General features: G+C 41.4%; 1 protein-coding gene across 1 annotated transcript in view; it reads left to right on the top strand.

The window, feature by feature from the left end:
- Positions 1-1779: 1779 nt before the first annotated feature.
- Positions 1780-27850, top strand: part of CRISPLD1 (cysteine rich secretory protein LCCL domain containing 1) — a 66941-nt gene continuing 40870 nt past the window's right edge. The window contains 2 exon segments of the mRNA XM_075920498.1: positions 1780-2582; positions 2851-3173. Coding sequence (XP_075776613.1) covers positions 2916-3173 — 258 coding nt within the window. The 5' untranslated portion in view covers positions 1780-2582; positions 2851-2915.

Here is a 27850-nt window from a genome sequence, read left to right as displayed (position 1 = left end):
AAAGTTTGTAATCAGTTAAGGGCAGTTTGGTTCAGTTTTCCCCTCCTGTAAAAGCATTAGGCAATTGCTTGTTTTAAAATTCATTTAAAAGTCACTTGATTTTTTGATAAGAGGACCATTCTGTTTAATAAAAAATCATTTGTTTCACCATCATCCAGTAGTTTTCACTGGGTAGTCGGCTTTAACCCCTGGGGGCTCCCATCACATCAACGAACCAAGTTGCGACATAAGGTACTGCTAGACTATTTGTTGTTTTTTAAGTGTCTAGCTTTTTTGTTTGTTTTGTTCTGACCCAAGTGCCTAATTTATCAAAATAGACAACATATGTTGCCATTTATGACTTGGTTAGAAAAATCTGGGTTCTGACAAGTGTCTGTGTAAGAACAATGCAAAAACACATATTTAACAACAAAGTCTTGCTGCATTCACCACATTGTTTTGGCCAAAAACTTCTATTGCTCCTGCTCCATGATAATTGATTGGATCCAGCAGGTTCCATGTGTTGAATCTGAGGTCCACCCCCCCCCATCTTGGGGGGGATCCCTTATCCTACCTTCCTACTGTAGGAGCCTGGTCCATCCCTGGGGCAGTTTGTGTTGGCTGGCTAGCAGCTCCCATGACTTGAACCCACCACCCTGCTACGCCTTGGGACAGACCGGGGCAGATGAGAGTGCAGCGGGGCCCAGGGCAGCACAGTCTCGCACATGTACCACTGCCACAGCCAACAGGAATTAGCACGTGTGGGGCCTATTGAAGTGCGGGGCCAGGGGAAGCTGCCCCGCTCACCCTGCCCTATATCCACTGCTGGGGACAGAAATATTTTTTTGTTGCAACGAGACCCATCACCCATTTACACTGAAGGGGCAGAGGGGCAAACGTCGAGTAGGGCCAGAGATTTGCCCTGGGTTTTTCCAGTACACATGTGCTAGGATCCAGAATGTTCTGCTGCAGTTGCAGTAGCTTGTCTTGCCCTGATTTGGGCTTTAAGATTTGGAGCTTTGTGGCCGAAACTTGGCTGATTGCAGCAGCAGGACCTGGGATTGCCATGCGCTCTGGGTCTGGTTCTGAATTTGCTTGGTTCAGTGATCTGAGGGGTAGCCCTGTTAGTCTGGATCTGCAAAAGCAACAAGGAGTCCTGTAGCACCTTATAGACTAACAGATGTATAGAAGCATAAGCTCCTCTACCTCTGGTTCTCAGCTCTAAGGTTACAACTAGGGGCTTAGAAATCTGCAGGAAGCTGAGCTCAGCTGGAGCCAGCTGTTTCCTCTCCAGGAAGGGTCTGAGTGACCGCACAGAGCCCTTTCCCGAGTCCCCTGGCGATGCCGGGCGGGCTGCTGGGGCGGGCTGGCCAGGGCGCGTCACTGGGGGCGCGCTCTGGGCCCGGGATAAATGGCTGGGAGCAAAGGGGAAGCGCTGAGCTCCTGGTACCGGCAGCTGCAGGGAGCAGGAGGGGGCCCCGCGAGGAGCGAGCGAGACTCCCACGATCAGCGCGGGAGGCAGGGAAAGTGCCGGCGCTGAGGTGCTGGGACTTGGGCGCAAACTTCTCGCCGAGTTTGCAGGCGCCGGGTCTAGCTCGGCTCCAGCGCGTCTCTGCTCCGAGAGGCGGGGCGGCGGAGCCAGCTCGGGGGTGGCTGGGTGGCCGCAGCGTGGCCGCTGGAGCCCGAAAGTCCGGGAGAGGTAAGGGCTGGGCTCAGCCCGGCTAGGGGGCGGCTCAGCCGGAGCTCCCGCAAGCAGCACTCTTTTCCCGCGCACGGGCGGCGGGAGCTGGGGCGGGGAAGGGGGGAGAGCAGGGTTTTCTCCCCGCTTCGGGCCGTGCAGCACGGGGCAAGGGGAAGCGCCCAGGCTGAGTCTGAACTCCCCGCAGAAGCCCGGCGTGTGGTTGGCACGTAGAAGCCTGCCCAGTGCGGGTTTCCCATAGGAGTGGGAGCCCCAACGCCAGGCTTTCGCTTTTTAGCATCTTCAGGGAACCGGTGTGGCAGGGGAAGTTTGGCCCAGTAGCATCTCATGCTGAATCTTCCCCACTGGAACGCTAGGACGCTGAATACCTCTGCAGCCTTTCTCTGTGCATTTCTTCAGCATGCCACAGGTCCCCTCCCCCCCCCCACTAGGTCCATAACCGGCGTGCTAGGGGATTGGTGCCACAGTGTATTTTGAACTGGAGGGAGGAGAGGTGGGGAGAAAGAGCACTGCAGCTTTCTAGACTTCCAAAGTGCAGTAGCCGGCTTCAGAAGAATATTCTTGATGGTAGAACTGCATCTGAAAACCCTCTTTTAAAACAAGTTCTTCTGTAAGCATAGTAAACAAACCCTCTTTGACTCATGGATTTTAGTAATCAGTTTTGTGAGCCTGGAGCTTTAAAATGTTTTTTCAATAATAAAAAAAAAAAGCTTTTGATCAACATCAGATTTGATACTTCTGATTTTTAAAGCATATTTCTCATTCTTTTTGAGGGTTGTTTTCATTTTGGGATTCGCTGAAAGCCCTTTTCTTTTGAAAACAGTGATATTTATAAACTGGGATATTATAACAGGACTTGATGAATTTAATCGAATTTAGGTTACTTTAAAGGAGGCAGCATCAGGTAATGTCAGTTTATGAAAATACAGCTTTTATTTATGCAGACCCTTAAGTGTGCTTTACACAACTACCTGAATGATTTTTAATTCATGAGGTCAAGCCACAGTGAAAAGTATAAGTGTCTATGCTCTCTGGCATCTTGGTTTGTCTTCCTAAAAACCACACTGGCACACTCCCCTCCCAACTACAGTTTGACTTTTGTTATTTAATAGGTTAAGTCAGGCCAACACTTTAACCTCAGAATCACTTTACTCTCTCTTATGCCTTTGCAGCCAACAGACCTGGAAGAAAGACTTTGTCTTGGAATTAACCCTGGGGAGTTTTGAGGTCATTCATCATGAAGTGTGTAACACAGGAATGGCTCAGAGTAACTGCCTTGCTATTCATAGCTCAAACAGTATCTTCAATGGTTCTTCCCAATGATACTTTATTAGAGGAACTTTTGGAAAAGTACATGGATGAGGATGGTGAGTGGTGGATCGCCAAGCAAAGAGGGAAAAGGGCTATCACAGACAGTGATATGCAAAGTATTTTGGATCTTCATAATAAATTACGGAGTCAGGTGTATCCACCAGCTTCTAATATGGAATATATGGTAAGGACAAATTGATAGTGGTTTCCAGAAATAAATGTTAATGCAATAATTATTGTCATTGTGTAAAGTAGCATGTTTGTTTATTTAAAACATTGATAGAAAAGGATGAAATGCAACACATTTTTTTTTTTAGTTTGTGGATCCAACACTTTGTTTTTGCAACACTCAAGAATTCTTTCCATTTCCAGTAGTTTTCTTAAATATTTCAGTCATCTATCAGAACTTACAAAGTAACATTACTTAAAACAATGAAATAAGTCTACAGGAGCTAAAAGATAAGCAGGGTGCTAAACTGGAAAAATCAAGTTGCAAAATAGCACAGATTTTCCCCACTTCCCAAACTGGTATATTTCTATTTTTAATATCTTAGTATCGTGATAATTTACCTTTTCTTTTTGATTTTTTTTTTGGCCACAGTGTGCATTTGATATTTGCGAACCTAAATTTTCACTTTTCTCAACTTCTGTTTTTATCTGATAATTTAAATTTCATTATTACTAGGGCTCTGCCAGTTATTCAGGGTCTTTTATGGTCAATTTCAAGATCACTGGATTTTTAAAATAGTCAGTTTCAGATGTTTATACCTGATATTTCACAACTGTGGGAGTCTTGACCCAAAAGGATGCCATGGGCGCATGGGTAGCAAAGCTATTCAGCATGGCGAGAAGGGGGGGATTGTGGGATTGCCACCCTAATTTCTGCGTTGCTGTTGCTGGTGGGGATGCTGCCATCAGAGCTGGGGAGCTGGAGAGCAGCTGCTGCTGCTTGAGTGTGCAGCTCTAAAGCCAGCATCATAGCCAGCAGCAGTGCAGAAGTAAGAGTTGCAGGCTATGGGAAGTTGGTTATCATTTGTTCCAATTTTTCTAGTAGCCTCATGCTCAGTGGTTTGCGCATTGGCCTGCAAAACCCAGGGTTGTGAGTTCAATCCTTGAGAAGGTAATTTAGAAATCTGGGGCAAAAATTTGTCAGGAATGGTATTTGGTCCTGCTGTGAAGGCAGGAGACTGGACTCAATGACCTTTCAAGGTCCCTTCCAGTTCTAGGAAATAGGCAATCTCTCCATTATTAAACTTGGGGTCCTAGTCTCTCACCAAGGTCAGGGCTTACAGCCATCCTCACTTCTGTGTTGCCTTAAGAGCTGGACTCCCAGCCTAGAGCTACAGAGTTTCCTGCAGCCAAGGGAGGTTCCCAGAGGGGAGTCTGACAGGGCTCTGGGAGTGGCTCCTGCACAGGAAGAGGAAGTTCCAGGCTGGGATTAGCATCCAAAGCCTGGTGCATGATAGGAGACCCTGGGAGGGCACCCCCTGTCCTGTCCTCTCCAACATTAGCCAGATTTCACAGTCCATGACACATTTTTCATGGCTATGAATTTGGTAGGACTCTGCTTATAAGAAACATAAGAATGGCCATACTGGGTCAGACCAAAGGTCTATCCAGTCCAGTATCCTGTCATTGGCCACTGTTGGAAGACAGATGCCCCAGAGGGAGCTAACAGAGCATGTAATCATCACGTGATCCCTCTCCTGTCATCCATTTCCAGCCTCTGACAAAGAGAGGCTAGGGACACCATTCCTACCCATGTTGGTTAATAGCCATTGATGGACCTAACCTCCAGGAATTTATCTAGTTTGGGGGGGCAACCCATTACAGATGAAGAGCCAAAATAGTGGTGGATACAGCACAAAGAGCCAAGGGAAAAGAGTTGCGAGGGAAAAAAAAGCACTTTTAAGAACAGCGGGCATTGCCCTTTTAAGGGTTGCCATTTTGAAGTCTGCACCAGCGTCCTGTACAGACAGAAACACGCTGCCCCTTTCAGAGCCCCGAGCCGTAGGTGCTGGAGCAGCAATTTTTTCTTTAAAGAGCCACATGCGGCTCGCGAGCCGCGGGTTGGCCACCCCTGACCTAGTTCTTTTTTGAACCCTGTTAAATTCCTGGTTTTCACAACATCCTCTGGCAAGGAGTTCCACAGGTTGACAGGAAGAAAAATTTCCTTTTGTTTGTTTTAAACCTGCTACTTATTAATTTCATGTTGTGACCCCTAGTTCTTATATTATGGGAACAAGTAAATAATTTTTCTTTATTAACTTTTTCCACACCAGTCATGATTTTATAGACCTCTATCATATCCTCCCTTAGTCTCTTCTTTTCTAAACTGAAAAGTCCCAGTCTTTTTAATCTCTCTTCATATGGGACCAGTTCTAGACCCCTAATCATTTTTGTTGCCCTTTTCTGAACCTTGTCCAATGCCAATATATCTTTTTGGAGATGAGGCAACCACATCTGTATGCAGTATTCAAGATGTGGGTGTACCATGGGCATATATAGAGATAAGAAGATATTCCCTGTCTTATTTTCAATTCCTTTTTAAATGATTCCTAACTTTCTGTTTGCTTTTTTGACTGCCACTGCACAGTGAATGGATGTTTTCAGAGAACTATTCACATTGACTCCAAGATCTCTCGGGTAGTTATAGAGAAATTAGTCCCCATCATATCGTATCTATAGTTGGGATTATTTTCTCCAATGTGCATTACTTTACATTTATCAGCATTAAATTTCATTTGCCATTATGTAGCCCAATCAATTAGTTTTGGTGTGATCTTTTTGAAGGTCTTCACAGTCTGCTTTGGTCTTAACTATCTTGAGCAGTTTAGTATCATCAGCAAATTTTGCCATCTCACTGTTTACCCCTTTCTCCAGATCATTTATAAATAGGTTAAATAGGATGGGTCCCAGTATAAATTATTGGGAAACACCACTAGTTACCTCTCTCCATTCTAACCTTACTAAGTTATTGGCATACAGTGAGAATATTAAAATTCTGTTCTTGGAGTGCTTCAAAAGACCAATGGTCTGACAAGAATGGGGCAATTGTTTTATTAATCTTACATCTGCAGAAAAAGTCAAATTTTTGTCATAATATTCATGTGTTTTATGTGTTTGACTATACAAATGATAAGGAGACTGTATTATTCTAGGCAGGGAAGACTGCACCCCTTTTCCTAAGATTGCCCAAGAGTTTCCATTAGAAGATCCTGTTTCCAGTTGCGTATAACTTAGCCAACCTTGAACTATTCAGGCTGAACTTTTCCATGCCAGGTATCTGCCACAGGCAGGTGTGTTTTGTTTTGTTTTAATTCCAGCTGCAACAATTCAGCCATATCAAAAATGAGGCTAGGGAACAATATGTTTTGGACTTGATAAATTCTGCTGGCCATTAAAAAGCATTCTTTGGAATGGGAAACTTAAAATGATCAAACAGGCAGTCTGTGACAACAAAGTGCTTTTTGTTATCTGTGGGAAATCCATCTGAGTTTAAGACGAGTTAGAAGCCTTTGAAAAAAACTCAGTATGCACATGCTCAGTGCAGACTTCTTAGATTTTAGCAGCTAAAGCGTCTGACAGTTCAATTTGAGTTGAACATTCTCCAGGTCTGAGCAGAACTTTCTTTGCAATTACAGCTCTGTGCTGCTATGGGCCAGGTTTGGGCATCTGAATTAAAAGCAGTAAGGCAATTTCTTCTGTGTTCTCAATGACCCTTGTGCTGGGCTCTGGCATGGTGGAAGAAGCTGCCTTATTTGAATGAAGAGGGAACAATAGGTGGACCTGTGCAGGTGGGGTGAAGTAGATTGGGACAAGGAGAGGTTTGAGCCTGGGACTGGACACTGGTGGGTGGTGGAGCAGCAGGATCTGGGCCTGGTTTGACAAGAGGATGGGGGGATGAGGGGAGACTGATTCACTGGGTAAAAGGTGGAAAGGGAAAAAGGTGAGTGAAGAGACTGGATGAAGAGCCTAAGCCTGGAGAATGGAATTGGCTGGAGAAATAGACTGGGACAATGAAGTGGTTGGATAAATGTAGAGGGATGCTGTGGTTGGATGAAAAGGCCAAGGAGGGAGTTTGGGACAGGGAGCATTGAGGATAGGGAATGTAGGTAGAAGGCAACTGGAAGCCAGGGAAAGAGAGAGAAACAGTTTGAGGAATGAGAAAGGGAGGATCTGAAACTTACTCAACAAGGAGACTTGGAACAAGGCATTGGAGGAGAGAGGGAAGTAGAAATGGCTACTCAAGGAAACTGACTAGTCCTGTGGTGTGAGGGAGACGTAGAGACTGGGATAGAGAGTCAGGGATGCTGAGACTAGGGCTGGGACTGGAATGATAAATGTTAAGGAGTGGAAACTGGGACTGGGAGAATGAGACTGAGATGTGGTACCGGGGTGGGGAAGATATAGGAATGTGTCAGGGCCAAGTTGGGAAGAAAGATATATTGTATTCTGGAATGAAATGGACAGAAGAGTCTGTGCCTACTAGAACACACAGCCCCTACCTGCCTCCAAGCATGGAATGGAACCCCGGTATCTTTTCTCTGCCATCAGTAAGTATCTGTGGAAACCTACTGGCAATGTCTCTTCCTCCTCTAGTGTTGATTCACATAGAGGGTTACAATTAACCACTGCTATCAGTTACTCTGTTAGCTCAAGGGCTAGATGTGCATATAGTGGATCTAAGGGTTTCAACCATGCTGGTGACCCATGTGGGTGCCAAAATGATACTACATAGTGAGGTTTCTGATTTTTCTGTTTGCTTTTTTAATAAATTAGGAAATTACAAACAAAAACTGTCAAAACAAAATAATAAAGGTTGTAAAGTAAAGCAAACATTCAAAAGTAAGGAAATGCTATAATTAAGGTTGCCTGCCTCAGTCACTGCCCAGGATGGATTTGCTCTGGGAATTGATGGATTACAAGGCCAGAAGGGACCACAGTGACCATCTAGTTTGGCCTCCTGAGTAATGCCAAGGCCATAGGTGTTTCCTGAATTAAATCCTATTTTAAATAGAGCATATATTTTTAAGAAAAACATCTTAATAGGGGTTATTTAGTGTAGAAGATTATTTTCTGAAATATTCCTGCTTTTATGAATTGTCCAAGTTGGAAAGTGTGTAATGAAAGAGGCAGAGGATTACAGGAAAGAGAAAGGATGGTTTCAAGAGTGGTTGAATACTGTCCAGGTGAATTGAATTCTATCTTGGCCCCTTAGACAGATTTGATTTTGATCAAGACATTTAAACCAAACTCTTACAGCGGTCACTAATTTTTTCAGAGGGGTAGCCGAGTTAGTCTGTTCAGGATAAATTAAAAAAACAACAAATAGTCTGGTAGCACTTTAAAGACTAACAAAACATGTAGATGGTATCATGAGCTTTTGTGGACCTAACCCATTTCTTCAGATGACTGGAGTGTTGTATGTCCAGAACCAAAAATAAGGAAGGTGCGGGAGGGGTAGAGGAAAAAAATGGGAGGAGGAGAGGAAAAAAGGCAGTGGTATATAAATATCGAAAGGAAAGACAACCGTATGTAACAGGCAAAACTGATAGACTATAAGCACCTAAAGACTGGATAGTTAAAAGGAGCAGTTAAGAACCATTAGTTAGCAATTAGAGAGGAAGAGTACTAACACCAGATTCTACACAGAGGAAGAACCATTGGCTCGGCACCTTCATTGTTTGTTTGGCTGATAATGTCCCCAAACAAACAATCAGTTTTGCCTGTTACATGCTGCTTGGCTTTCCTTTTGATATTTATATACCCACTGCCTCTTTTTCCCCTCTCTTCCCCTCTCCAATTATTTTCCTTCTCCCGCCCCCCCTTCTGGACATCCAAACACTTGGGTCATCGGAAGAAGTGGGCTGTGCCCAGGAAAGCTCATGATACCATCTACATGGTTTGTTAGTCTTTAAAGTGCTACAAGACTATTTGTTGGTTTTTAAGTTTGTCACTAATTGCGTTTTCTTCATTTTCTGAGTGCCTGATGTGTGACCATCAGGTCTGATGTGCAGAAGTGTTTAGTGCTCACAGCTGCAACTGAAGTCCATTGTGTTTGAACACACACAATATTATATAATGTTAAGTACTCTGAAAAATAAGAGCATGGGTGTTCGAGATTGGGCACCCAAAATTAGAGAACACTTCTGATCTTAGGGTGCATCAACACTGCACCTGGAGTTCGAAATAAGCTACACAAATTGAGCTACGCAAATTAGGGATGTAATCGATTAGCCGATAATCAAAAGCTTATCAGTTAATGCTATAGACTAAATGCATTTCCTTCCCCACGCCCTGCCAGTGCATTTTTTTAGCAGGCTGGCTAGCAGCCTGGCTCATTGCTGGCTTGCGCCGGGTCTGGGACCTACCCCCGCTGGGGCTCTGCATGAAAAGTTTATTAGGAGCCAAGCAGGCAGGAGCCAGTTCAGTTCTAGCTCGTGCCAGGTCCGGGAACTCAGCCCCTCCTCTGGACATGGGCTGTCGCCACCCTGTGCTGCTGCCTCTGTATCAGATGGACCTTTGGTCTGACCCAATATGCCTGTTCTTATGTACAATGGAGAAAATACCACCTCTTATATCTTAGGTCATGTCTACACTAGGGCTATGTCTAGACTGCAAGCCTATTTCAAAAGAGGCTTTTATGAAAGATACTTTCAAAAAAGAGCATCTACACTACAACCAGTACTTTTGAAAAAGCAAGCCACTTTTTTGAAAGAGCGCGCCCAGGCAGTCTGGATGCTCTCTTTTGAAAAAGCACAGTTTGCATTACATAGCACCTTTTTTCTAAAGAGCACTGTCGAAAAAAGGCATTCTTCCTTGTGAAACGAGGTTTTCCACGGTCGAAAACACTGCCGTGTTCTTTCGAAAGAACGCAGCAGCAGTCTAGATGCAGGGGAAGTTTCTTTTTTTGAAAAAAGGCCACTTTTTTTCAAAAAAAACACTGTAGTCTAGACACACTCTAGGCGATTATTTCAAATTTACTAAGTTCAACTTCTGGGCACCCAATTTTACAGATTTGAAGTTCCTTGTACTCGCTACGGGGAAGAATCGAATGTAGTCTGAAGTAACGCATCCACATTAACGTAGCCTTCCTCAGACTCCGAGCCCCAGGAAGCACAATGGGGAGCTGCCTCCCGTAAGCCAATTAGTTCAAATTAGCGGCATTGGAGTTTCTACACTAACGTTATTTTGGACTTAGAAGTTCAGGAATAGTGTTACTCCTTGTGAAACGCAGGACTACAGAGTTCAAATTCCGTGACTCCGGAATAATGGGCTTGATAGTGTGGATGTATTGCTTAGAAAGTTGGGAGGGGATAGGTGAGGGCAGGCTACTTTTGGACAAAGGTCCTAACTTCTACTTTTCACTTCCATTGATTTTTAGTAAAAGTTAGGACCCTAAATAGAAGTCAGAACCTAACTCCTTTTGAGCATTCAGCCCGTAGATAGTATAGTGATGAACACAGCTCAACAGGAAATTAATAATGCCATGTATAGAGCAGTGTTGAATTGAGTGTATTCAACCTTGGGACACATACTGAAAAAATATATGATTATAAAGACTTGTATAGCTCCTCAATTCCATCCATTCTGTGCACTGGATGAGGCCAGAGCCCTGTGAAAAAAATATGTGATCATGTAATTAAAGGCTGCATCATAAGGCATACTCATCTAATGTTGCACAGGCAACCTGAATTCTGGCATTTCCTAACTTCTGAGTGCTTTCTGAGTGCTTGACTTTGCAACTTTAATATTTTGGGGGCTGTGAGTAATATGGTACATAGAGAACTAAATGCTGAGACAGACACTGAACATTTTCATATTCATAGATATATTTTAATAATAAAAAAGAAGTTTTTCTTTAAAATAAATATTAATTTCCAAGATAAGGCATCATCACTTGTAGAATGTCTTCTTTTAGAAGTTTATATCGTCCTTTGATTTCTGGATCTGGGTTTCAAAACTAAGTTGAAAGTTGGCAAGATGTGTTAGCTGCCTTTAGATATTGGTAGCACTACAGTTGACACCTGGTTCATGACTGGGCTTCTAAATGTATCTCTAATATAAATAATGAGCATAATAGAACTGGACCTCGTCTGTTAATTGAAAAATAAAAGTGGAGGACCAAATTATAAATTTATATTTGAAGTACAAGCAACAATAAAAAAACGATCTATGCAGACCCAGTTTGGATTTTATCCCTATAAAAAGATTTTTTTTCTGTTTGTATTTTACATTAGGAGTATCAAGTCTAATTGAAAGTTGAGTTGCACTCTTTCTTTCCAGCCCTCAGCTGTCAAAGAGAAAAGGTTCAGCCTTTAACTGAGAGAGATATCCTAAATCTTTGTCAGATGTTTGGGTAAAGCAGAATTTAACAAAAACAAAAGGAAAAGAAATCAAAGTATAAAAGACTCCCCTGTTACTCCTCAAGTTTTCTTGTGTGCTCTCTAACGGTGTGTCTACACAGCAGGGCTTAACTCGAAATAAGCTACACAAATTGAGCTACATCAATTGTGTAGCTTATTTCAAAATAGCTTATTTTGAAATTGGGAGCATCTACACAGCACTTATTTCAGCAGAGAGCACTCTTCCTCTGACTTCTCTTACTCCTCGTACAAAGAGGGTTACAAGAGTCGGAGTAAGAAGTCTTCCAGTTTGACAGTATTTCAACATTATTTTGAAATAACTGCCTGCTGTGTAGACTCAGACTGAGTTATTTCGAAATAACGTTAGTTATTTTGAAATAATGTTGCTGTGTAGATGTACCCTAAGTGGAGTGTGGGTACGGAGAAGAGCCTGGTGCCTCCATATCCCTTTGTGAGATACACAAAGGGTGCATCTAAACAGCATCCTTACCTTGAAATAAGGTATGCAAGTTGCATAGCGCAAATTGCATAGTTTATTTCGAGGTAATTTTGAAAAAACTTATGTCGAAATTTTTTCGCTGTCTACACAGCACCAGATTCCAAACCATCCCTTAACCCTTGTGCAATGAGATTTACAGTATGTCAGAATAACGAGCAATATAACGGGCTTGCTCTTAAGACATAGAATAGCTATATTGGGGTACATCTAGACTACATGCCTCTGTCGCCAGATGAGGGTATACCTGGGATGAGGTATACCTGGGTTGTCAACAAATGCCTTTGATGTCGACACCCGTGCGTCCAGACTACAGCGCTGAGCCGACAAACAGCTGATCAGCTGTTTGTCGGCTCAGTGCGGCAGCCATGTAAATTTAAATGAAGTGGCGATTATTTAAATCGCCGCTTCATTTTCCTATGCCTGGTAGCCTAATCTACATGCCTCTGGCGACAGAGGCATGTAGTCTAGACGTACCCTCGGGATAGCAGAGATCCCAAAATAGCTTCGCAGTGTAGACATAGCGAAACTATTGCTGCCCCTTACTTGAGATGTGCAGCCAAAGAACAGAGTATACAAAGATGTGGGAAGCAGACAGAAGGAAATAATGGTATTAATAAAATAAACAATAATGTGTGTTTTCCTGATGACATTACAATGACTGGATTTTGATTTTTGCCTCAACCTGAGGTGTTTTGCAATAATACAATGTCAACTGTATAAGATGATGTTATGGTGTGGCTTTCTGAGATTCCACTGGGTGTCCTGATGTCTATGGCTGAATACTAATTATTTAGACCCTGATTTTATAAAATAAGCTTTCATTTAAATCCTAGTTTTCTTTTTCACCACATCACTTTGAGTTATGAGTCATAATATCCTTTATGAAAATTCTACATACAACGGAAATGTGCATATGTTGTACAGATGTAGGCCTACACTCTGCCTAGTATTGTTCAAGCATTATGTTTTTACTCAGTAGCATAAGGAGCTTTTCTTTTTCTTGTTCCCCACAGCCCCCTCGTGCACCTGTACTGCAGGAGTGGCTCAGGTCTGACTAGAACTCGATAGAGCATTAAGGGGAAACAAGGCTGCTTGCTGACTGTCCACAGCCTCTGAGGCAATGTCAACACAGCAGCGTTATTTCGGAATAATGTCAGTTATTCTGGAATAATGTAGTGCGTGTCTACACAGCAAGCCTGTTATTTCAAAATAAATTCAAAATAACGGGCTTCTTACTCCAACTCCTGTAACCTTCATTGTATGAGGAGTAAGGGAAGTCAGGGGAAGAGTGCTCTATTTTGAAATAACTGCTGTGTAGACAGTGCCAAAAGTCGAAATAAGCTATTTGCGTAGCTTGAATTGCGTAGCTTATTTTGACTTTAGTCCTGAGTGAGTGGGGTAAAGCCTCAGAGAAGGGTAGGCAGGGGGCATCAGAGGAAGTGGGGCAAGGTTGTTTGGTTTTGTGTGATTAGAAAGTTGGCAACCCTAATTCCTAAACAACTGTATAATACCACAAAAATGGCCTCCACAAGTAAAACCTTCCACAGGCATCTTTTACATGAGGTAGCCATACATTTTGTTTTAAACATCTCTCCTCTTCCATGTATTCTTCTATTTGCCAGAGATAGTTCCCTCTTCTGGAACAAAAGGAACAAGTGAATTAAGTATAGTGCACATAACATCTTCATTCCGGTATTGTACTGCTGCAAGTTCTGAATTCTATTTAATTCTGTTATAAATAGTTCCTTTAATGCAACTTTTAATTTTGTTAGTGCTTTGGCATTTAGTGAGAATATTATGTTAATAATCACTGTAACTGCTTCAGGTAGGTTTATTTATTTATTTATTTGATTGTTTGTTTCAGTCTTCCTATGGCCTGATTCTGTCTATGAATTACCATAAATCTGTAATTTACAATTTTTAAAAAAATATACAAATTGAACCTGTCTAGTCTGGCATTCTCTGCTCTGGCAAAATCTGTGTTCCGGCATGATTTTAGTTAGCTGGGATGTCCACTTATCATGGATGTATCCAAGTGTCCTTCAGTCCCAAAAGTTTGTTTGCAGCCACCAGTTCTGGCTCTCAGTGTTCTGTGCTGTTATTTAGCTCTAATTAACCCCTAGCTGTCTTCTAAGAGCTCAGTAAGCATTGGAAGTTTTGGTAACGTTGCTAGATAATATTGACCTCCTGTGGTTCGGCAAATTCTTTGGTTCAGCACCGTTCAGGTCCCAGAGAGATTCAATGTGTATTTAGTTTTGCAAATCTGGGAAAGGAGGTAAAAACTGATGACATTCATTTACCTCAGACCCAGTTCTATTCTTAGATGTAGCCATATGGCATTGGCAACTATATTTGTGTATCTGAAGGCAGAATTTGATCCCTATTTTGTTTATTTGTAACAGAAAATGAAAACAGAAATAGTTAACATCTACAGAGCTTTACTCTCTTGTACCCACACAGGCTATAACAGAAATAAGCACATTTATTATTAATTTGTAATGTGGCAGTATCTATTTGTTCCTCTGTGGGTCACATCATTCTGGTGTCTTTTTATAATGCTAAGTGATTATGCAGACACAATGCTGTCCTTTTTAAGACTGTGGCTGACCCTTTGCTTTCATGGAGCCTCACATTTCAAAGGCATGAAGCCTTACCTCATCATCTCAGAGTTACTGCATGAGGACTGACCCCTTTGGAGAAAAAAAATATTCAAAGATGGACATTTGATGTACAGGCAGTCCCCGGGTTACGTACAAGATAGGGACTGTAGTTTTGTTCTTAAGTTGAATCTTTATGTAAGTCGGAACTGGCGTCCAGATTCAGCCGCTGCTGAAACTGACCAGCTGCTGAAACTGACCAGCGGCTGACTACAGGAAGCCCGAGGCAGAGTTGCTCTGCCCCGGGCTTCCTGGAATCAGCCTCTGATCAGTTTCAACAGGCTAAATCTGGATGCCAGTTCCGACTTACATACAGATTCAACTTAAGAACCCCAGGCGTCCCCAAGTCAGCTGCTGCTGAAACTGATCAGCAGCTGATTCCAGGAAGCCCGGGGCAGAGCAACTCTGCCTCGGGCTTCCTGTAGTCAGCACTGGTCAGTTTCAGCAGAGGCTGACTTGGGGACGCCTGGGGCAGAGCAGCTGGGGTGCTGCCGGGTTGGTCCAGTAGCGCCCAGAGCGGCGCTGCGGGACCAACCGGCAGCGCCCCAGCTGCTCTACCACAGGCGTCCGGAGAAAAGCCTGGACTGCTGGGGGAGGGAGAGGGCATACTAGCTGCACCCCCCCCTCCCCAGCAGACCAGGGAGACGCGGGCGGGGGACCGAGATGCACCGCGGTCACGCCGCCCGGGTCCTCCACGGCTTTGCTCCCCGTCTCCCTGGTCTGCTGGTCTCCAGCAGACCAGGGAGACGGGGAGCAAAGCCTCTGAGGACGCCGGCAGCGGGACAGCCGCGGTGCGTCTGGGCTGTCTGCTGCCCGCGTGCTCCGCGGCTTTGCTCTGCTTTGCACCCCATCTCCCTGGTCTGTTGGTCTCTAGCAGATCAGGGAGACGGGGAGCAAAGCCGCGTTACACGGTGGCAGCGGAACAGCCGTGGCGCGTCTGGGCAGTCCGCTGCCCGCGTGCTCCGCGGCTTTACTCCCCGTCTCCCTGGTCTGCTGGAGAGCAGCAGACCAGGGAGACGAGGAGCAAAGCCTCTGAGGATGCCAGCAGCGGGATAGCTGCGGCGCGTCTGGGCTGTCCGCTGCCCACGTGCTCCCCGGCTTTGCTCCCCGTCTCCCTGGTCTGGGGAGACATGGAGCAAAGCCGCGGAGCACGTGGGCAGCGGACAGCCCAGACGTGCCGCGGCTGTCCCGCTGCCGGCGTCCTCAGAGGCTTTGCTTCCCGTCTCCCTGGTCTGCTGGTCTCCAGCAGACCATGGAGACGGGCAGCAAACCCCGTTTGTAACTGCGGATCTGACATAAGTCGGATCCGCGTAACTCGGGGACTGCCTGTATTGTGTATCTTGAGAGTCACACATTTGGGGCTACATGCTTGCTCGAGGTTTTTTTTCTGTTTTTATTTAATCTTTACTCAGGCAAATTCCTCTTGAAGTTAAGAATATAGTATAATATAAAACTTCAGGTGACAGTGACCCAGTGGTGTACAAAGACATTCTGTAGATGTGACAGTAAAAGGGTATTAAGCCCAACAACCTGTTGGCAGGCCGGGATCAAGGCTAAAGACATTAGTCACACAATGTGAGGTTCTTTTGAGACACAGGATCTGTATAATTTTCCAGTTATCCCATACTCACTACCCATACCTGTTAGCCACAACCTATCTATCAGCTCCATTTGACAGCACACTCAGAGAAGAGAGTCATAGTATGTGTGGTAGAGTCCGTCTCTGTATCCCTATGTATTGTGAAGAACTAAAAAGAACTCTCACTGTCCCTCCACACTTTGATGAATTTCCCCATGCTGTATATCAATGCCCATATTTAAGTTCTTAGGGCTTTCTGAAACATCTCTGGCATGTCTCCATTTTTTGTTTGTCTTCTTGTCAGCTTTTCCAGAGCTTCACAGGGACACTTGAAAAACACAATTCCTATTTCTTTAGTGATGAGAACTGGTCTGTGGAATGTTTTAAGTGGGTGGAGGGCACTTAAAAAACCCCCAAACAATCTAGCTCCCTTTTCATTGTGAACTTGTCTGCTTCCTTTCTGGCTTTCCACTTTCCTGCTTCACTTCAAAGCTTGGTGGAAGTGCTACAGCTTCTTTGCCTGGTGCTGAGAGGCTACTGCCGCTGCATCAAAGAATACTGTGACGTTGACTTATCCTCTTATTCTATCTGGCATTTTTCAGCAAAGGATTCTGCAGTTTGAAAGTGGCCAAGTGAACAAGTGGGTAAGTCCCTGTTATGACTTTGATGTAATGCCAGTAGCAACTAAGTGGCTCCAAGCACAGAAGCTGGAAGAGGGAAAGTGGCAGATCGGTTTACTGTTTCAAAATTTAAAAGATCTTTACAAAAATAAAATATTACTACACTAGGAGGGATGTAATTCATCTGTCATTTTTATTTTGTTGTCAGAGAATTTTTTTTGCCATTGCTAGCAAAATTATTCATTTGCAATAGCAGAACATAGAGCTCAAAAGGTAAAATCTATAGTAAGAACATAAATAATTGTTTATTTAGATTGTAATGCTAACATTTCTTCTTCATATCTTACTGGGAATCTGATTTAAGATTTGTTTGAGAAATATTGACTGATGACACTCTCCCCCTGAATACGGATGAATTTGGCCTGTCATCTACAGCAAAGAGGTACCCTCAATCCTTGATTTTTCCATAAACCAAACTGGATTGTGAGGCCCAGAAAAGTGACTCTTAAAAGAAAATAGCTTTAGTTCCTAATGAGAACATTTTCTCATTTTATGTGAAAACAATACCATTTCTTGTCATAAAATGGGGGTGCATTTGCAAGAAAGACAAATACTTGATAAATAGCTTACTATATTTGCTCTGGGTCCTGTGTTGCCTCTCAGAATCAAAATGTCAAGGAACTCTGGATTCAAGACAGTTGCTTAAATCTGGTTTTTATTAAATATATTTAAGCAGATATCTTATTGGGTGATAAATCATGTCTAATTACTGTATCATCCTTTCTGATATTCCATTTCTGCTGTATTAATATCAGATTCACAGGAGTCACCATTAAAAAGCTAATATTCATCAAACCACAGTATCTAGGAGACTGGTGTTACTTCCCACAACATCTCTGATATATTATATGGGAAAGTTGTTAAAAAGTGGCTTGCTATGGTGATAGGAGGTGATCAAGGGAATACGTAAGGTTCTCTTTTTCTCACAGTAGGATAGAAATATAGATATGAATAAGTTGCAATGGAAATGGAGTAAATGGCTCTTACTAAGTAAAGAGTGTTGGGAAATTAAGGTCAGTTATTACAGTTTTTTTGCCATTCCATAACAATATGACTATACAGTCAGTAAGATGGTTTTAAAATATTATGGGTTCTTTTTAATCTATTTTGCTCTTTTAAAACAACCATATTGACATTGCAGCGCAGATGCTATTCCAGGTCACCTTAGAAATATATGAATATGTCAGCAAGCTCTTAATATGTTTAGATTGACAATTAAAAGTGATTAGTCATTTCTGCTGTTCCTATTTTTGTTTTTGATTCTTCTAACACCAAAACCACAAACACATGAAACTGTAATACAGGGTTATTTCAAAACGCAGTGCCGTTTACTGAGTGTCCAGGAACAATATTTTTGGTGTCAGACCACTCTGCTGCTTCCAGGGAAAAGCCACAGTTTTTCCTGCTTTCTACTCCTTTAGAAAAGAGTAGCAGAATTCTCTGAGTCTGTGTAGTGATCTTTTAAAAATGTTTTATAAACATCAGTCTGTCATAATTGGAATAGAACAAAGTTCTTTCCACTTTCTTTCCAGTTAGTTTTCAGTGTTATAGCAGAAAATGTGTTTTTATTTTCCTCAGTAAGAGAAAGCATAATAATGTGATCTCTCCCCTCTTTTTTTTTTTTTTTTTTTTTTTTTTTTTTTACTATTCTAAATATGCTTAATGATTGATAATGGAACTGGTAGTAGTCTTTAGAATAATATATTTGTGTTCCTATTTGGAAGGAGGGTTCTGTAGTGGTTGGAGCAGAAATGAATTATTTGATTCCAACTTCTGTCACTGACTAACTGTGTGGCGTTAAGTAAGACACTAAGTCCAATGTTGTCAAACCTGGGTGGCTAAATACAAGATTTAGATGCATATCTGACTATTTAAATAAGCGGTCTGACTCACAGAGGAACTGAGCATTACCAGTTTCCACTAATTTCTTTACAGGGCCTAAATATAAATTTAGAAGTCTGAATTCAGTCATCCACATTGAAGAATTTGACCTTAACAACTGATTGTGTTACTGTACTCATCTATGAAAGAACATAACACTTAACCTATGTTAAAATGATACCAAGAGGATTAATTAGCTATCTGTAAAGTGTTTTGTGATCTTTGGATGGGATGTGTAATTAAATTAATATTATTATTACCTGGAACATATAGCCATTATAAAGTGAAGCTCTGGGCACCTCGTCTTTCTTACTTGCATAATATTCTGGCACCAGGCTACTCATTTTGATTTATTTTTGGGTTATTTGACCAGGGTATTTTCATCTAATATTTCATCCATCCTTTTTCCCTTCTCAATGTAATTAGTCTTAAAAAAATGCAGTGGAAGCTATTAAAACGTAAATACCATGCTGTACCATGGTATTTCCTTTACCATTTTATTCCGATTATTTAGAATGCATACAGCTGTGAGATATTTGTCATGCCATGGTAAATGTTTACTGTCAGTGGAAATCACTGTACTTATTTCCATCGTTACCTAATTTAAATTTCACTATTTTACTTCTATAGAGTCCTATAAACATAAGCATGGAAGGACTTTGAGGTCATCATTATCTTTTTTTTTTATTATTATTATTATTATCTTGAGTTGAGTATCTAATCTTCATCAGTCTTTTTAGTGAAAACAGAAACAAACTTTCCCTGACAAGTGTTTGTCCAACCTATTCTTAGGGTATGTCTACACTACACGCTTATTTTGAAATATGCTATTCTGGAAGAAATACTACAAAACAGCTTATTTTGAAATAGCACGTCTATACTACAGAGAAGCCTCAAAATTAGTCTGAGGCAGGCTTCCCCAAGCCTCAATTTACTACCTCAATTTAGAGCCCCAGAAGGCACTAGGTGGGATTTACTTTGAATGGCCCTGGGGAGGAGCTATTTCGAACCAGCAGCAGTGGAGCGTCCACACTACTGCTATTTTGAAATAGGTATTTTGGAATAGGCATTATTACTCAAGAATGAGGTTTACAGAAGTCGGAATAAGCTGTGTAGACGCTCACACTGTTATTTCATGCCCATTTTGTTTTATCTTTTTTTCTTACAAGTCAGGATCTTTGATCAAGTCCGACCTCCCTGCCCCTTTGGACACTCCCTAGTTTGTCCACCACTTTTTCTAAAGCATAGTGCCCAGAATTAGGTACAATATTCCAGCTGAGGCCTCACCAGTACTGAACAATGTTCTCGCAAGTCTTTTCCATCCATGTGTGGAAAGATATTAATGTACTCCAAAGTATATATGAATGTGCATCACCAAAAACCCAAAAATTTAGTTGTGGGCACTCTGCTAATTGGGTGGGTGTCATTTGAATCTTTCTTGAATGGTTGCACAAGTACACAGGTTAAAGGATGTGCTGAGTACAGTGAAACAATTATTTCCTATGTCTGACGTACGATACTCCTGTTAATGCATTCCAGAATTATATTATCTTTTTTTGGCAACTGTTTAATGTTGTTGACTCAGATTCAATTTGTGATATGCTCCCCCATATCCTTCACAGCAGTAGTACTGACAACCCCATTATTTCCTCTTTTGTAATTGCACATTTGATGTTATGATCCCTAAGAGTAGTACTTTGTACTTGTCTTTATTGAATTTCATGTGTAATTCCCTGAATCCCCTTTGTTCCCCTGTTTAAAGATAGGTATTATGTTTATCTTTCTCTAGTCCTCTGGGACTTCATCTGTCATAAAGATTCTTGCTAATGGTCACTTGGTTGCTTCTACTAGTATCTAATTGCCTTAAGATTAATTTTATTGGGTATTGCTGACTATACTATATCTCTCTTATCTAAATATTCTTTAACCTATTTTTTCCTTATTTTTGGCATGAGTTCCTTTCCCTTGGTTGTTAATATTAGTTGAGTTGAGTATTTAATCTTCATCAGTCTTTTTAGTGAAAACAGAAATAAAATAGGCATTAGATACTTCAGCCATCAGTACACCTCATTATGCCTTTTTTCTCTTTTTCCTGTATGTGGATTTCTTTCTAGTTATGTAAAATGTTATTTTTGTATTCTACATTCCACTGAAAAGTACTTCAGGATTTTCTGAGAGTGTTTATAAAGTAGGAAGGTGTTCCACAATCCTAGTGCATGAGAAGGGTTAATTTAGATCTGTGCTTGCCCCATGGGTGATCAAGGAGGAGAGTATAAAAGCAGAGGCTAAGTGGTTTCTGAGAAGAAGGATGTATTTTTTTCTTCTTCTCACAATTTACTAAAAGTTTCTCGGCAAATTCAGACTCATTTTTCTGAGTGTCTTTTTTATTTGTTTGGAACCCCCCCCCCCCTTTTTTTTTTAAATAAATCAATAAAAGCAAAGCGTAAAGAAAGGGATTGAAACTCACCAATGATAGAAGGGAGGACAGATCCTAAAAGAAAATATGACTTTTGCTCGGATTTTGCCCATTGTCCTACAAAAAGGATACCCTCAGTACTTAATTTGTAATGAAAGAGGTGCCTGGAGCTCAAACAGTTTTTTACATTCATAACTGATGCAGTGAGCTCAGATGTGCCTGGGCTATGAACTGCTGAGCTTAGTGGTGTTGGGGCTCAGCCCTGACACAAATTAAGCACAGTCTATCCTGTACAGAAAATTGAACACCTGTGGCTGCACACACAGCTACCATACTTCACAGTAGTTGCTGTGAAGATGTCATTATTACAGGTCAATGTTGAATATTGAGCTAGGGTTATGTTAAGAGTGTCAGAGCTCTGTGCTTTGGTCTCATAGGCTTTGGGTCAGCAGGCAACTGATTGACTGGAATTGCTGAATGATTCTGTCCCAACTACTGAAAATTAATTGTTAAAAGTCCAGTAGTCTGTAAGTTTTGTAAAATTAACATCTTGGGCTCTGAAAGTAATAATGAAAAGGTGTTCCTCTTAGATATGTGACTGATTAACCAGTTGGGACTGGAGTAGCTCCCCACCTGCCATGGACAAGGAGCGGCTCAAGCAGGCGGCACACTGCAGGCAGGAGTTGTTCCGACCCGCTGGCCGGAGCAGCCCCTCTCCATGGTAGGCCCAGCCCCCCTGTCCTCTCCACTTGCTCCTGCTTTAACCATAAGTTAAGCATAATGTTTAACCAGTTATAAAATTCTATTTAATTGGTTATCCCTAGTTCTGCTTAGCCACCTGATGCTATTGAAATCAATGCAAAAATTCCTACAGACTTCAACAGAACCTGGATTTGGCTTAGTGTTAGTCAAAGACAAAAGCAAATTTTGGCAAAATATCCATTCATTCACTGTTAACAAGCTTTGAAGTTTGAGTTGAGGAGACTGATTAAATGGATATTCTGACACCTCAATTTTGAACAGAGAAGTTGATTTACATAATTGATTTTTATTGAAATGTCACTCTGGATACATGTAGACAACAAACCTCTTTTGAAAGAGACTGTTTAGACTGCCATAACACTTTCAAAAAAGTGATCCGCTTTTTCGAAAGAGAGCACCCAAGCAATCTGGATGCTCTGTTTCGAAAAAGCCCTGTTTGCATGCAAGAATGCCTTTTTTTGAAAGAGCTCTTTCGAAAAAAAAATCGTTCTTCCTTGTAAAATTAGGTTTACCGCTGTTGAAAAACCTGCCACGTTCTTTCAATTTAATTTTGAAAGAACATGACAGCAGTCTAGATTCAGGTGAAGTTTTTTTGAAAAAAGGCCACTTCTTAAAAAAAACCTTTATAGTCTAGACATAGCCTCTGAATATGAGTGCTCATGCACAGCAGTCATAGAAGTGTTTTAGATTTGTATTTTCTTTGCTGGCTTATTACTAAAGTAGACTTTACATCAATAGCCACCATCAGCATTGCAGGCAATATTTTTCTACTTATCCCTTAAACTAAACAAATACTTTTATCCACTTAAAAAGACCCTTTTCTAGACATGTATAAGAAAAAGATCCTGTGTGATCTTTTTCAGCTTGTGTTTTTTCACATCACTGAGAGACACAGCTGTACCAATGTAGTTCCTAGTGTAGACCTGGCCTTATTTAGTATTGTGATTGTCTTCTTCCTGGATGCACTATAAATTCAGACATGAACCAGAAGGAAAATAAAAAGTCTAAGGGCTTGTCTGCATGGGGACACCTAGAAAAATTAATCTGAATTAACTAAAGGTGTGAATTTGAGGTGGGCTAGTTAAAAACTCTCATTTAGAATTAAAATGGCCTTAATTCAGTTCTGTTTAATTCAGTTCCAGAGTGACATAAGCTAAATCAAATTTAGACTATTTTAATTCTGAGTAACATCCTCATTTCACATTCACACCTTCAGTTAATTTGGATTAATTTTCCTGGTTGCAACTCATTTCTGGGAAATGGTGGAGTAATGAGATAGAGATTGACAGTAGTGTTATTGAGAAGCTTAATTATTTTGTGTTGTCTGGATAACACCGAATGTGTAATAATATGTCCATGTAAGATATAATTTTATGTGAAATTGTTGAAAGTGCCCAGAGCAAGATATAAATTAAATAAAAACATCTTCCAATTAATCCTTTTTGTTTGATGGAGAAGTAGAGGTATTTTTTCACTGAACAGTAAATGTATAGCTCTGTCTGATGTTCAGAATGTCGTTTTAGTTAGGAAGAGGCCATGGTCTTAATGTTTTTGCTCCCCTCCTCTTCTCCCCTCTCCTTTCTGAAAGAATCCATTAACCAAATGAAACCATCCAGAAGAGAAGAAAAGCACTATACTTTTCTGTCAATCTGCTACAGCAGATAACTGCATTGTCCTCTTCTACTCATTGGTCCACACAGGGCACGTCTATATAGCAGGGCTAAAGCTGAATTAAGCTACTCAACTTCAGCTACGTCAATTGCTTAGCTTAAGTCAAAATTGCTTATTTTGGCTTTTGGTGCTGTCCAACCAGCAGGACATCTGAGAAACAACACTATTCCTTCGACTTCCCTTACTCCGCGTAAAATGAGGGTTACAGGAATTGCAGTAAGAAGTCCTCCAGCTTACCATTATGTTGACATTATGTCGAAATAACTGCTTGTGGTGTAGACGTGGGTTATGTTATTTCGGAATAGCATCAGACAGAGAATAAGTGTGTCAGTTTTTAACTCAGGTGGTAGAGTCTGGTGCTTTTGGTACTCTAGGTTCGATCTCAATAGACCACTTATCATGTAGGGTTAATAGTATAGTACTTATTTTAAATGGGAGCACTATGGAAGCAGATGGCTGGGGCCTTTTCCCATAAAGAACACAGAGTTAATTTAATGCTCTAGAGTAACTTCACAGATGAGGGGTGTGTGTTTCAAGGGGGAAAAGGTAGGAAATTTGGCATAATTTGCTGCAGAAGCAAAGTTTATATGTATAGGCGAGGAGTAATGGTAATTTGAATTAGGATCTTTAATTTGAACTACCTACTCCATGCCGCGTGTAGCCGCGGGCACGGAGTTTGGACTAGGGGGGATTTAAAAATGGCCGCGCCCGGGAACATGCAAATGAAGCCCGGGATATTTAAATCCCGGGCTTCATTTGCAACTCCGCTTGCCCTCATTACCCTACCTAGCTCGAACTAACGAGCTAGTGTAGACGTACCCTAAGAGAGAACCAACTGTTCCCTCTCAAATATCAGATAAATAATTGACTTTTTAATATACATTTTAATCACAATTTTTCATCAGGACAGCTAATTTTATCTTGTCAATGAATGTATTAAAATCCTATTAAATTAATATCAACATTGATATTATATGATGTACCAGGAACAGTAGTAAACAGACAACTTGATAGAATATAATTTTTTAATTAAAATTATGTGTAAAAGGGAAATAAATCATAAGTGGTACAGCTTTGGACAAAATATTGTAATCTTTAAGGATCTCATGGGCAAACCTATGAGGAAAGAAAGAGACTGCATTTATATTGTAGTTTTTTCTTGTTTTTATTTAGCTTAAGTAATAAAGTAAAGAAGTAAGTAAAGTTCACAATTAAGCATGTTTTTGCTATCAAGTTAGTAAAATACGCTTGTGCTAAAAGAGGCAGTAAAAAAAAGGAAATAAAATAGTGTGTATAATGATACTTGCTCACAGAATATAATAATCAAAATGTAACTGATTAATATATGGACTCAAGTTTAGCTATACATACTAAGATTCTGCCATTGATATGAAAACACAGAGAACATAGGTGGAAGGTTTTATACAGCTGATGTGACTTCCTGGAGAACAACAGCTCTTGAAGTGACTTTGCATTGTACAATGGACTGTTAAAACACATTTAAAGCACATCAAAGAATATGGAAGACTTTGTATACATTATGTGAATGTTAAAATGTACAGTTCAGCAACAAGCATAATATTGATGGAGAAACTGCAGCTTTAACTAGCTTAACTGCAAAATTGATCAGGGAATGCTCCTCAAATGGGCCCACTTACTTGCTGACCGGAGTAAGCCAGCCACTGCTCAAGGTATGTCCCAAGATGATTGTACCAACAGTTAAAGCTTAAATGGTTATCTTACACGAAGCTCCTATGGCAAGATGTGCTACTCGGAGAGCCTGGAAAATTCCATTCACAGTTACAAGAACTCAAATGTTGATGTCCCATTCCCCAGTTGGATGATGAGAGAGGATGACTTTCATTTTTTTTGGACATTTCAAATCTTAGGGAGAAGTAGGAGACACCATTTGATTGGTCCATTTCAGCACTTCCAAGGAAAAAAAAGCAAGTCAGGTAAGAACAAAGAAATAGGATAAAGTGGCCTGTCTCCTTTAACACATTGCTTCCCGAAACTTGACGACATCTGTAAGAAGACTGAGGTCATGGGCTAGTTATGATGGAGTCCTCCGAATGACATCAAATACTTTCCTTGGACAGGCATCTTTTAATGGTAATTGCCAGCAATGAGGTAGCCCCATAGAACAGTGTCCATCTTCTGCACCCATCTACATTGTCAACATGATGGGAGAGATTTTTGAGTGATCAAGGGGAACTTGTTATGCCTCCTCCTTGTTGGCAGTGTGGGGTCTGCTCAGTGTCCCTCCCCACCCTTTGCCAGGCAGAGGGAGAAGAACCTTGTGTGAGTATCCACATCCACTCCACTATCAATGAAAATGATCCATAGATATTACATCTGCATTGGTGGATGCAGTTATTTGAGGTTACGAAACAGATATCCGCTGATATGCCAGACTCTAGTTATCAACCAAATTTGTAGTTAGTGTTAGCTAAGTGTAGTCCAATACCATTTTTCCTTTTCATAGTCTATGCTATTAGTTGCTACTGTTGCAAATATATAATAAACTCCAAAAAATTAGTTTAAACTACTGAATCCTGTTTCTTTAGTTAAGTACAGGTTGAACCTCTGTTGTCAGGGACTCACTGGTCTGGCAGCTTCCATGGTCTAGCAGGACTAAGGATATTGTTCAACCAGAGAGCCCCAGCCACAGATGTTGCTAGAGGCTAGGAGCTCAGGGTGGAGGGCCAGTGTCCTGGGGGCAGGAAGCCCAGCTAGCTGCTGTCAGCCAGAGCAGGACTGGGCAGGGATTCCTGCCAGCAGAGCTCTGCTGGTCGGGGACATGGAGCCCTTGCTAGCCAGGGCTGTGGATCCGCTGCCAGCTGGGGACATGGAGCCCCTGTGGCCGAGCCACCGTCAGCTGGGACTTGGAGCCCCACTGATTAGGAAAAGGGAGCAGCTGCCAGGAGTGGAGCACTGCCACCAGCTGGGGGCAGCACACTGACTGAGCTGGTGTCCAGGAGGGGAGCCCTGGGAGAGCCCGACGCCTGACCTTCCTTGGTCCAGCAAATTCCCTTCTTCATGACCACTCAGGTCCTGATGGTGCCAGACCAAAGTCCAGCATATAGCTGACATTAAAAGAACCCTAAAACAGATGGCACAGGTAATCAGTTAAGATGTTGCTTTACAAAGGTTTATTTTATAATGTATCTTTTTATAAAACTTATTAAAAACTAAATGGATGTATTGATTTCTGCATTTTTCATTACACATTTTTCATAGACCTTCTCTGATGATGATACGGATGATCTGATTTTTGATATAATTGCTATGAGCTATTAAGATACTCAGATGTTTTGCAAATGTATTGAAATGAAACTGAGTGAACTTTGTAGAAGGAATTTGATGCCTAAAGTTTTATAAGAAACAGAAGTTATCAGAGCTATTATAAAGTGTATGATAACTGTATTATATTATTGAGATTAAACGTATTAAAATATGGATTATTTTATTGTGCCAAATACTGATGTCCTAAGAAAAGAATAAATAATAAAAAAAATTATAACTTGTGTGTCAGTGCTGAGTTCCTCTATTATTGTTGATTCTGGATCATACTTTCCCGTGAGTTGATATCAATATTGCATTTCCTCATATTAGCCTATAGATTGTTCTGCTCCTCTGGCATGTTTGCCTTGGCTGAGTTGAGAGCCGAAGATTTGTTTTGGCAGTCTGGAACCATGCCTCCAGACAATATGCACAATTAAATTGATGAAAAGTAATAATTGCTTGTATGATTGTAATATTAGCTTGCAAGTGAATGCTGATGTTAGTGCATCTATCATCCCATCGGATTTGGAGAATCTTGTACATACAGCATTGATGATACTTCTTCAGCATCTTAAGAGGTCTATTGTATGTTGTCCACATTTCAACCCTACAGAACATGGTGGAGATCACAACAGCTTACAGACCATGAATTTGGTTTTGGTTCTGATGTTGCAATCTTCAATACTCCCTTTTTTTCAGCTGATCAAAACCTCAGAACATTTTTGCTGGTACTAGAATTCTTTACCCAGACCAGCTGTTCTGAGAGGTTGCTTTCAAGTTATGCATAGTGTACAACATTTGCTAGAGGGTTATCATGGATCTGTATTGCCGGTGCTGATAACTATGCACTAGAAGCTTACTGATGGAGCAATATTGTCTTCTGAATGTTGTGTGTCAGCCCCATTTTCTGATCTGCTTCAGCAAAGACACCAATGATTACCTGAATATCTATTTTTCAGAGAGCACACACTACAGCATGGTCAGCACACGGAAGCTCAATATCTGAAGTCAGTGATGTTTTGATTCTAGTTAGGAAATGGACAAGGTTGAATAGCTTCCCAT

The sequence above is a fragment of the Pelodiscus sinensis genome, chromosome 2 (genome assembly GCF_049634645.1).
Source record: "Pelodiscus sinensis isolate JC-2024 chromosome 2, ASM4963464v1, whole genome shotgun sequence".
NCBI classification, from domain to species: domain Eukaryota; kingdom Metazoa; phylum Chordata; order Testudines; family Trionychidae; genus Pelodiscus; species Pelodiscus sinensis.
Note: the sequence above shows the minus strand (reverse complement) of the source record. Positions and strands in the feature narration are given on the sequence as shown.